At 30.4% G+C, this 12,683-nt stretch overlaps 2 protein-coding genes across 2 annotated transcripts; both read left to right on the top strand.

Moving 5' to 3' along the window:
• The first annotated feature begins 906 nt into the window (after positions 1-906).
• mrps14 (mitochondrial ribosomal protein S14) lies at positions 907-2,961 on the top strand. The gene is made up of 3 exons (XM_048164640.1): positions 907-1,057; positions 1,289-1,453; positions 2,523-2,961. Exons 1-3 carry the CDS (start codon positions 989-991, stop codon positions 2,703-2,705), a joined length of 417 nt encoding a protein of 138 aa, XP_048020597.1. The 5' UTR covers positions 907-988; the 3' UTR covers positions 2,706-2,961.
• Positions 2,962-5,734: 2,773 nt separating this feature from the next.
• On the top strand, positions 5,735-10,646 carry LOC125251489 (calcyclin binding protein). Its single transcript, XM_048164509.1, has 6 exons — positions 5,735-5,895; positions 6,169-6,382; positions 6,468-6,564; positions 7,825-7,924; positions 8,019-8,113; positions 10,223-10,646. Exons 1-6 carry the CDS (start codon positions 5,878-5,880, stop codon positions 10,380-10,382), a joined length of 684 nt encoding a protein of 227 aa, XP_048020466.1. The 5' UTR covers positions 5,735-5,877; the 3' UTR covers positions 10,383-10,646.
• Positions 10,647-12,683: the final 2,037 nt, after the last annotated feature.

The following is a 12,683-nucleotide window of genomic DNA, read 5'->3' on the forward strand; positions in this document are numbered from 1 at the left end:
ATCACAGGTTATAAAATAATATTAAGCAGCAAAACTGTTTTCAACATTGATAATAAATCAGCATATTACAATGATTTCTGAAGGATCATGTGACACTGAAGACTGGAATAATGATGCTGAAAATTCAGCTTTGCATCATAGAAATAAATTATATTTTAAAGTACAGTAAAATATAAAACCATAATTTTAAATTGTAATAATATTTCACAATATTATTGTTTTTTCTGTATTTATTATGAAATAAATGCAGCCTTAATGAGCATTAGAGACTTTGTTCAAAAACATTAAAAATAGTAATGTTTCCAACCTTTTGACTGGTAGTGTAATTTAAGTGAATAAATAAAACAGCACAGTACTATAATGAGTAAAAAACAATAACGTAACAATTAAATATTTAAATATCTTCCAAATAATATTTTGACATTATTGATATGATTTTTTTCACAGTACAAATTGGGCCTTTATACAAGAAACTACATAGATGCCTTTTCAATTTTAGGGAGGGGGTCCTTCAGATGAGGATGGTCATATTCAAAGGTCTGTGGCATCTGAAGACTGAAAACCCCTAGTCTAGGATTAATAGCTACATCCTGCCACTATCTGGCTGTGTACCGCAATTACACGCAAACTATTTTTAACTGTATTACTGCTCTTCACACTTTCTGAATTGTTTACTGATTATTGTGTCTTGTGAATCCGTTTTCATACAATACTATTTTCATGGCTGGTGCTCATGCAATCCTGGACTTTAGCCTACAACAATGAATATCGGTCTATAAATATAAATCACCATGACAATCATCCAGACATAGACTATATCAGCTATATCCTGTCTCATAATTTTTGCAAATGGTTTCCTACTGTTTAAGAGCGATAACAATACTTAAATGCTTGGATGAATATTAACATGACCAATAGATGGCAGTAATGATAAACTCAATTCAGTTCCTAACCTGCAAAGCACCGTCGAGGTCAGTGCTGGATCAACATGGCGGCATGGAAGCTCCTCAGCACGGGGATGGGGCTCCTGCAGTCGTCCTTGCCGGTTTGTAGACAGGTAACTTTAAAAATTCGGATTTGTAAATTTAAAGTCTTTTAATGCATTGTATTTGTGTGTCGGTGGTGTATTTAATGCGATCCCGTTGGACACTAATGTGTTAGACCAAGTGATACTGGTGACTTTAGTAGCTTATGTTGATTAATTTTAGTCATTTGTATTTTTAGACCTGACAAAATGTATTGTAACATTAATCTACACATGTAAGATATCTCATCTGGTGTTCTTCAGGCCTGCAGAAGTCCACTTGGAGTGGTGGAGCAGGTCAGGAGCTACTATGTTGACTGGAGGATGTTGCGGGATGTCAAAAGGAGACAGATGGCATTTGAATATGCAGATACGAGACTGCGCATTAATGCCATTAGGAAGAATACTATTTTGCCAAAAGAGCTTCAGGTACATTCAAAGTCTTGCAGTTTCACTTCAGTTTTAGTTTATAGTCTGTTTTTTCATGTACATGAATAGCTTACAGCCTTTAAATAGCATAAAAGTATTTATTTTTGCAGGATTTTAAACCCATTTACACAGTCATTAACCTTTATTTTGACCTAAAGTGATAGTTCACCCAAAAATGAAATTTCTGTCATTAATTACTCACCCTCATGTTGTTCCAAAACCGTAAGACTTTCTGGTAATGCTTTCTATGAAGACCATGCTTATAATTAATTATAGCTCCATTTATACTTATTTATAAGCAAGTATTACTATTTTATAAACATATTTATAAAGACTTATTAAGACCTAAACCACATTATAAGAACAGTTATAGTTGCATTTATATTATTTATATAATTAATTATAAGTCATGCATTTCCTTTTTAATGTTCATGCTTATAATCCATTATACACTGATTTATAAGTATTAATTAGCCAGTTGTATGGTTCCATGAATATATGCAACCTGCATTTCTATAATGTTATTATAGTATAGCTACAATTACAAATAGTAATTCAGATTTATTTCTGTCAAATAAGTGAATGTATTGTTATTAATAGCCCTGTTTTGTTCTTAAATAAATACTTATTGTGAGTAATAATAGTTACTATTCTCTATAAATGCATCATTGTTGGCTTTAAGTAAAGTGAAAACATAGGATGCAATTTTCCTAAAGCAAATGTTAAGAAATCATGAAGATGTGCTCATTATACATTTTACGTTGCTTACTTGTAAATGTAACTAATGAAAAATAGTTCTGTTGGAAAAAAGGTATCTTTTTTAATGTTGCAAAACAATGCAACAATACTTTTAAAGTATAATTCCAAACTGCTATTAGCAATACCATACATATGGCTGAGGAGATATAGAATTTAACAAATCAAAATTCATGACCTCTAATGCTAGCCATTAAAGACTTCACTCTTTAACTTTGAGTGACCTATTCTTATAATGCAATGAATGAAATGACAAAATATTGCTCTGAAACTAATAATAATACAGGCCATGTCTTCATGTTTATCTTTTTAGGAGATAGCTGATAAAGAAATAGCTGCACTGCCTCGAGACAGTTGTCCCGTGCGCATTCGCAACAGGTGTGTGATGACGTCACGTCCACGTGGAGTGAAGCGCAGGTGGCGTCTTAGTCGCATTGTTTTTCGGCATTTAGCGGACCACAACCAGATGTCTGGAATACAGAGATCAATGTGGTGATCAATCATGGGATTGAATATGTGATCATTTGTACAATCTTGTCATTCAGTGGATGTTCTTTACAACATATGAATGAACTTGAGCTTGTTATGCCATAAATGAAAGTGCAAAAACACAATGGACCTGCTCAAATGTTGTATTTTTTTTCTACTAAATTGATTAAGATAACACATTGTGACATTTTTGTCTTCAACTGATGGCAAATCTAATATAAGTAATGTTATTGTATATGTAATAAAAAAGGTGTAATGTGCTACTTTTGTGTTTTGTAAATTTATTTTTTTAAGGATTGTAACCTTATGGATTACTTTGTCTCTGTTTGGTGTCACGATTTTTTTTTTTTTTTTTTTTTTGACTAATTTCACAAATACAAAAAGAAGAAGATTATTTAAACTACACCTCTATCAACAAGAAACGAGCTTTAAATAATTTATTGCATGTTTTTATGAAAATGTAACGTATTCACTAATTTGTGCATTTACAGATGAATTGTATTTTATTTATATATATATATATATATATATATATATATATATATATATATATATATATATATACACACACACACACACACACACACACACACACACACACACATACAGAGCTGGGTATATTACTTATGAATTGTAATCAGTTACTGATTACAAATTACATGACAAAATTTGTAATCAGTAATATAATCTCTTAGATTTTTGGTGACGAAATCTGACTACTTTTGGATTACATTTAGATTACTTTTGTGCTAACCCTTATTTGATGTCACATATATTGTAGGATAATCTTGTACTATTTTGACAGATACAAAGAAAAATATATTCCAAAAAAATATATTCTATTCACCAACAAGAACCTCAACAGATTATTGATAAGTGCAATGTACGGACAGTTAATACTTCAAAATACTAACACTATTGTACCTGTAAGTGTTTGCTGATAGTAACACTGAATAAAACAAAATCACATCTTATGATTTTAAAATTAAGTAAATTTAGAAAACAGCAACATTACAAAAACAAATATTGAAATTCACAGCAATATCACTGCTACATCAAATATTTCATCTATATTTCATATATTATTATATTATTATTTCATATATATATTTCATTTATATTTCAACTAAATTACATATATATTCATCTATATTTCCCCCTCACCGCCAGAAAAACTTGAAGAACGTATCAATCAATGAATTGTGAACAACTTACTGCTTTACTGCCATTGTGTAAATAATATGTAATCATGTAATCCATAAAAAAAGTAACTCTAGTCTGATTACGAGAATTTTAAAAAGTAGTTTACTCTAATTACAAGTCCTTGATTTTTGGAATCTGATTACATAATCCAGATTACATGTAATCTGTTACTACCCAGCTCTCTGTGTGTATATATATATATATATATATATATATATATATATATATATATATATATATACATACATATACAGGGGTTAAATTGGGATTTGTTATGTGGGGGGCTCTGTGGTTTCAGGGGTGCATGTGTATGCGAAGACTACAAAATTGTAACAATTGACAAACTAAAATATAACAAGAGAGCCCTCTGCTATGAACACTAAAATGCTGATCAAAATCATTCTATAGATGCTGGTAGTGTGCAAAGCTACATCTGATGACAATAAAATCTTTCTGTAGGCCTGTGCTTTCTCCTTTGTGTCAGTATCAAATATAAGAGTGATGCTACCATTAAAGGAGAGAATATAAATACAAAATACAGAGTTCAACATTAAGCCTTGTTTTGTGCTTGTCCCTTAGACAGCTAAAATGGCCATTTACTTGTCAGAGTAAAAAAGTAGCTTGTCTGGAAAAAAATAGGATTTTTTTTTGTGTTGTAAATATAATTTATTCTGAAACAAGCAACATTCTCATCTATTTTATCAGCAGTGATATATTTAAATCTGCATATTTATGTTATTTACCCTGGGGGTATTTTATTAACCTTTTATAAAGGGCATTTCCCCCCAGTCTAATTAAATTTATGTTTAATGTTTTATTTCAAATTCTTACATTTGATAAATTAAAATATTAAGACACTGTTACCAAATTAAATAATTTACACTGAAAAAGTACAACTGCATTTAGTAATGTTATGAGATTCTTTCAATATTTTTGAATATACAAATAAGAAATGTTGGTGGGAAATTTATACTTTTACACATGAAATTAAACCGCCAGTAGATGATAAATGAGTGAGCCACTGAGTCATTAATTCAAACGATTCATTCAAAAGGCTGAATCAAGAATGAAGCAGTTGTTTATGATTGAGCCGAATCTTCACTCAACCGATTCGTTCAGAACTCTGAATCATTCTAAACGGCTGAGCGTTGCCGCGAGATGCGCTGGTTCTGCTTTGTCTGGAACTATTTTCGCTGCTACAATAGAACAAAAACAGGCAATATTACACCTAAAACGTAAGTGATTAATATTAATTAATATTAATTGTTTATTGAACTGTTGTATGAAATTATTGTCAATTTCAATCAAGGTGATATTCAGGAATTCAACACATTCAACAAATCAGCATATTAGAATGATTTCTGAAGGATCATGTGACACTGAAGACGAGTAACGATGCTGAAAATTCAGCTTTGCATCACAGGAATAAATTACTTTGTCAAATATATTTAAACAGTAGACAGTTATTTTAAATTGTAATAATATTTCACAATATTACTGTTTTTTACTGTATTTTTAATTAAATAAATGTAGCCTTGGTGAGCAGACGAAACTTCTTTTAAAAACATTAAAAATCTTAGTGGTTCCAAACTTTTGGACTGTACTGTGTATATATATATATATATATATATATATATATATATATATATATATATATATATATATATATATATATAATCATACATATATGTAGGCCTACATATTTTAGTATTTTACCTGATAAATTTAATAATAAACAAATCTGTAATAATGTAATTCATTAAGTAACTTTCATAAATAAAATTCAAAAGTTATTCGAATTCGTAAGAATTATTTTATTAACAAGGACTTTTATTTTGACATCACAACGCGGAAGTAAGAATCTTTCTAGAAACAGCGCTTCATGTTTATCAGTGGACGCGCCGTGAAGAACTGAAAGCAAAGATCATTTTCATAACTTCAGTAAAACTGTTGAGTATAGTTTCTCCGGGACAGCGATGGACACCAATGAACTGGTATAATGGGATGTTTTTCAGTGTTTTAGTCATTTTAATGGCGTGTAATGAGTATATAGCGATCCTGTCAGGTTTAGTCTGTACTGAATTGTAAGCCTCATGCAACTGGCATAAAGATGCTTATTATAAATGTGAACGAAACTCATGTTTTACTAGGATATTGTATGGATAATATGCATGTTGGGTGAATGAAGTATTACTAGGCAGTGAGTTGACCGCTGAACTCACCTGTCCTGTACTGAACCTGTGAACATGACTGATGTGTGTCTGTAGATCGCCGGTCTTGAGAGTGATTTGAGAGAGATCACGAGTCTGCTCGAGAAATGTGAACGACAGCGCGTGCGGGACGTCTTAACGCAAGAGCACAAGAAGATGGAGAAAGAGCTGGCACAAAAACGACAGCAGAAACTGCAGCAAGCCAAGAAAGACTCTGGAGACAAGACTGACACAACACTCAAAGGATACACAGTCAAGATTAACAATTATGGTGCGTTCATACCTCAGGATAATAGGTATAGGCTATTCCACCGTAACGCATGGTCTAACAAACATGTCGTTTATCTCAATTTTAGGATGGGACCAGTCTGACAAGTTCGTCAAAATCTACATCACACTGAAAGGAGTGCATACTATTCCTGCTGAAAATGTTGAGGCCAACTTCACAGAGAGGTGTGGTCTCACATTAAACATTGCTGAATTTTGGTTATGAACCATTTTTATTATGGTAAAATCATGGACACATATTTCAGTAAATAGGTCTCATTTGTTAAGATTAGTAAATGCATTACCTAAGATGAACTAACAATGAGCAATATTTTTTAAGCATTTATTATTCTTTATTAACATATTAGTTATCTAAAATAATAGGGCTGGGTATTGACACAATTTTCACGATTCGATTCGATATCGATTATTTTGGATGTAGTATTTCAGTTACAGTACATGGCAAATTCTCAACTAATGCTGTAAACTACACATGGGGGTCAGTTGGTACTACTATAATAATATTGAAGGTTAAATTAACTTATTTATATACAAGCACTTAAATTACACTCAATGATGTTTTTATTATAAATAAAGTTTAGAATTACATAATCATATTTCTACTCCAATTCGTTTTTTTTAAATATAAACATTTAAATCGCGGCTGTCATAACTGACTTATTCAAACGTGCATTAAATATTGAAGAACATTAAAAATTATAATGAATATGTAAAGGTGCATAGCTATATTTATCAGAATGTTGCTTTCTAGAGTTCACTTTTCTAGCTGACTAATGAGTTTATCGTCACTGAATATGTGTAACGTTACGTGACAAAGCTGTTTTATTGACGTCTTTCTGAAGTTGAAACAATGATTGAGTTATTACATGAGACATGATACAGAAAGTTGTACTGTATATTTTAACATACCTTCAGATGTTTATTCGTGTTTATTTTGCACTGTAACTGTATTAAAGCAGTGGAGAGGATGTTCACATGCTTCTCTTTAACTGAGGCGCTAAAGCGATCTGTCACGCCACATTAAACAGCGCCAAAATGGTATTTATTTTTTGAATCTCATAATAAGATGGATGTCATTTGAAATCTGAGACTTTGCTTCATGTCAAAAGTAACAAAACACAAAGATTATTGTGATTTATTGGATGGGAGGCGCTACATATTCTGCTCATTCATCAACTGAAAACAGACTAGACTAATCGATTCTTCGGATTTAAGAATCGATATTGGTTCATAAAAATGAGAATCGATTAAAATCGAGAAATTTATTCATTTTTACCCAGCCCTATAAAATAATGATAGATGGTAAATGATAGTCCTTTCTAAATATATGGCAAAGTGATAAATTATTTACTAGGTGAAGCGGGTTAAAATCTTTTTGCATCGTGGTTTTCTAAATGGTCAAACACTGCTGTCATGTTTTCACAGAGGATTTAATGTTCTAGTCAAAGATCTGGATGGGAAGAACCATCAAATGACAGTCAACAACCTTTTATTCCCCATTATTGTAGCAGAGAGTAGTAAAAAGGTTTGTCACTTTCCTAATGTTATTGTATATTCTGTTGGTAAATTGATTTTTTTAATGGATAAAATTGACCGTTGTGAAATGTATTTGTTTACAGATAAAAACAGACATGGTCCTTGTCATGTGCAAGAAGAAGTCAGCAAAAAAATGGGAATGTTTGACACAAGTAGAAAAACAGTCTAAGGAGAAAGAGTGAGTTCAAAAGCACACACTTTCATTCTGTATTCGTTTTCCTTTTTAAGTTTCTAAATGGCAGATTTATGCATAAAAGTAATTAATATTATGATGTAAATTAATATGATCCAAAATAAAATAAAAAATAAATTTGCAATCATGAGTTACATAATGTTCAATGCTGGGTTTTGACTGATTACATGTGATCTGGATTACGTATTCAGATTCCAAAAATGTAGTACTTGTAATTAGATTATATTACATTTTATAATGCTTATAATCAGATTACAGTTACTTTTTTACGGACTACATATTATTCACACAATGCTAGTAAATGATCCATAATTTATTGATCCTCTGTAATTCTTCTTTTTACTCTTAAATGTTCCTTTCTAAAAAATGTATTCATTTTAATTTTCTCGATTTAATTAATCATTAGCTTTTCATCAACATCACAATCCCCCTGCAGTTCTTTCATTAACCCTAGTTTGGGAAACCCTGGCATAATGCAATGCTTAATGCATTTCATGATGTCGATAAAGAATGGAAAATATTTTCTATTTTCTAATATCTTCTATTTTCTAATATTTTCTAATATGCATGTTATTTTTTGTTACAATATCTTACTCAGGACAGTACTAAACAAAAAATAACATGCATTTTTTATTATCCCTCTTATTTTATTAAAATAATTCTCATTTTCACAGATTCTGCAAGGGGTTCACATACTTTTTCATGCCACTGTATATATATATATATATATATATATATATATATATATATATATATATATATATATATATATATATATATATATATATATATATATATATATATATATATATATATATATATATATATATATATATATATATATATATATATATATATACATACACACACACTACCGTTCAAAAGTTTGGTATCGGTAAGACTTTTAATGTTTTTAAAAGAAGTTTCGTCTGCTCACCAAGGCTGCATGTATTTAATTAAAAAATATAGCAAAAACAGTAATATTGTGAAATATTATTACAATTTAAAATAACTGTTTTCTATTTGAATATATTTGACAAAGTAATTTATTCCTGTGATGAAGCTGTATTTTCAGCATCATTACTCCAGTCTTCAGTGTCACATGATCCTTCAGAAATCATTCTGATATACTGATTTGCTGCTCAAGAAACATTTATTATTATTATCAATGCTGAAAACAGTTGTGTACTTTTTTTTTTTTTTTAGGATTTCTTGATGAATAGAAAGATCTAACGAACAGCATTTATCTGAAAGACAAAGCTTTTGTAACATTATACACTATTGTTCAAAAGTTTGGGGTCAGTAAGATTTAAAAAAAAAAAAATTTATTTATTTTTATTCAGCAAGATGCATTAAATCGATCAAAAGTGACAGTTGAGACATTTATAATATTACAAAAGATTATATTTCAAATAAATGCTGTTCTTTTGAACTTTATATTCATCAAATAATCCTGAAAAAAAAATTGTACACAAATATTTTGTACAATTGTAAACAATAAATGTTTCTTGAGCATCAAATCAGCATATTAGAATGATTTCTGAAGGATCATGTGACACTGAAGACTGGAATAATGATGCTGAAAATTCAGCTTTGATCACAGGAATAAATTACATTTTAAAATATATTCAAATAGAAAACAGTTATTTTTGTTTGTAAAAATATTTCATAATATTACTGTTTTTGCTGTATTTTGGATCAAATAAATGAAGCCTTAGTGAGCAGAAGAGACTTCTTTTAAAAACATTCAAAAATCTTACCGTTCAAAAACTTTTGACCAGTAGTGTGTGTGTCTATGTATGTATATAAATATTAGTACAAAATAATGGTACAAAGTGATAAACGAGTAAGGTCAAAGGTAATCTAAAAGTAATCAGAATACATTACTTAAAATGAGTAATCTAGATTATAGTCATGTAATTTGTAATCAGTAACTGACTACAAATTGCTGGTTATGTTTATTATTATTTTAATATGAGAAGAAAAAATATTTGACTGCAGTATGCACTATTATCAGCGAACATTAGCATCATACTAAATTTGGTTCTGCAAGTGATGTTTACAAGTCATAAAATTGTAACATGTCTGTTTCAGCAAACCCAACATGAATGAAAACGCTGATCCAAGCGAGGGTCTGATGAGCATGCTGAAGAAGATCTACACCGACGGAGATGACGAGATGAAACGCACCATCAACAAGGCCTGGGTTGAGTCTCAGGAGAAGAAGGGCAAAGCAGATGATCTTGACTTCTAAACCAGCTTATTGATCCACTTTCACATTCACAGTGAAGCACCCCAGTTCAGCTGCTGCGCACGTCATTCCACGTCATTTGGATTACTTTATGTATTTTTTTTTTACTTTGTTCCAGTTAAATGCAGCTGTTACAGAAAGATGTTTTCATCCCAACTAATTCATATCAACGAATGTTCAGTGGATTTTCATTCTACATTATTCTTGCACTTAGGACCATCTACCTAAAAAGTGCAAAATCGAAATGAAATAAAAAATTGTAATTTATCACTTCAGATGTTGTTGTTTTTAATGGGGGTAGGTGCCAAATGACCCATGCTCATGCAGTATGATGAAATATTGCTATGATGCATGAATGGGTTGTGCGATCAGGCTGGGAACACAGTATCTAAAGCCAGGGACAAACTTAACGACTAGCTAAAACATTCTAAGACTGAGCTCAACACACAAAGACTGTTTCCTTCGACTGAAGCTGATTTAAATACTTACAGAATTAAATCACATTCATAATCAGCCTTACAATCATTAAGTGTGTCCCTGGCTTAAGCTAAACTGTGAATATGAAGGAAAGGGAAGCAAGTATATAAGTATAATTTTAATACGATCTCAGACTGCTTTTCTACAGCAGGTGGGCTCAAAGTGTAAAATGGACTCAGAAGTAATAACATGATGTTCCAGGAAATCCCTTATATGGACAAAGTCATACAGCTGAAGCTGAAGCTGAATTAGAAAAAAAAAAAAACTCTGGATCTTAAAGGGATAGTTCACCCAAAAATGAAAATTCAGTCATCATTTACTCACCCTCAGGTTGTTCCAAACCTGTATAAATTTCTTTGTTCTGTTGAAAACAAAGGAAGATATTTTGAAAAAAAAGTTTGTAACCCGACCGCTTTGGGCCACTATTGACTTCCATAGTATTTTTCCCCCTACTATGGAAGTCAATGGTGGCCCAAAGCAGCCAGGTTACAAACTTTCTTCAAAATATCTTCCTTTGCGTTGAGCGATACAAAGAAATTTATACAGGTTTGGAACAACCTGAAGGGGAGTAAATGATGACAGAATTTTCATTTTTGGGTGAACTATCCCTTTAAGGGAAGAAATATTTGTTAATTATAATTTTATTATGGTCTCAGACTGTTTTCTAGAGAACATAATGTGCGTTTTTATGTGAATAAAAAACAAGTGGAGTTTTCTTATAGCATACAAGCCACAAGGGGGCGCATGAAACCACGATTTCCAGTTCAGTTTCAGTATATTCCACAATGACGTAATTTGGCATGATGTAAATACAGTATGAAAAAATAGCCTGTGTAGACGCAATTCAAATGTGTTTTAAATATATCTGCTATGAATGTTACATTATGACACAATATGATAAAGTAAAGAAATATTTCATAAATGTTTTCCCGCAGTATGACATGAAATTATGAATTAATCCTCACACAGAATTGCATGATTTTGCACTTAACCCGTATGAAATAATGCAAATTTGAATTAATAATGCTAAACAAATAATAAATTGTACGATTTTATAAATTGCATGATGGATTTTACACTTGACCAGTATTAAATAATGCAAAATTGAATTAATAATGCTAAACAAATAATAAATTGCATGATGGATTTTACACTGGACCAGTATTAAATAATGCAGAATTGAATTAATAATGATAAACAAATGATAAATTGCACGATTTTACACTTGACCAGTATTAAATAATGCAAAATTGAATTAATAATGCTAAACAAATAATAAATTGCATGATTTTACACTTGACCAGTATTAAATAATGCAAAATTGAATTAATAATGCTAAACAAATAATAAATTGCATGATGGATTTTACACTGGACCAGTATTAAATAATGCAAAATTGAATTAATAATGCTAAACAAATAATAAATTGCATGATTTTACACTTGACCAGTATTAAATAATGCAAAATTGAATTAATAATGCTAAACAAATAATAAATTGCATGATGGATTTTACACTGGACCAGTATTAAATAATGCAAAATTGAATTAATAATGATAAACAAATGATAAATTGTACGATTTTACACTTGACCAGTATTAAATAATGCAAAATTGAATTAATAATGCTAAACAAATAATAAATTGCATGATTTTACTCTTGACCAGTATGAAATATTGCAAATTTGAATTAATAATGCTAAACAAATAATAATAATAAAAAAAAATTTTTTAGTTGCATTATGTCGTTTTATACAAAATCCCTAAACAGAAAGAAAATAGAGTGCAAGTCATCCGGACATCCATAATCCCGTCAACCGTGATTGGA

This window comes from Megalobrama amblycephala, linkage group LG17 (assembly GCF_018812025.1).
Source record: "Megalobrama amblycephala isolate DHTTF-2021 linkage group LG17, ASM1881202v1, whole genome shotgun sequence".
NCBI classification, from domain to species: Eukaryota; Metazoa; Chordata; class Actinopteri; order Cypriniformes; family Xenocyprididae; genus Megalobrama; species Megalobrama amblycephala.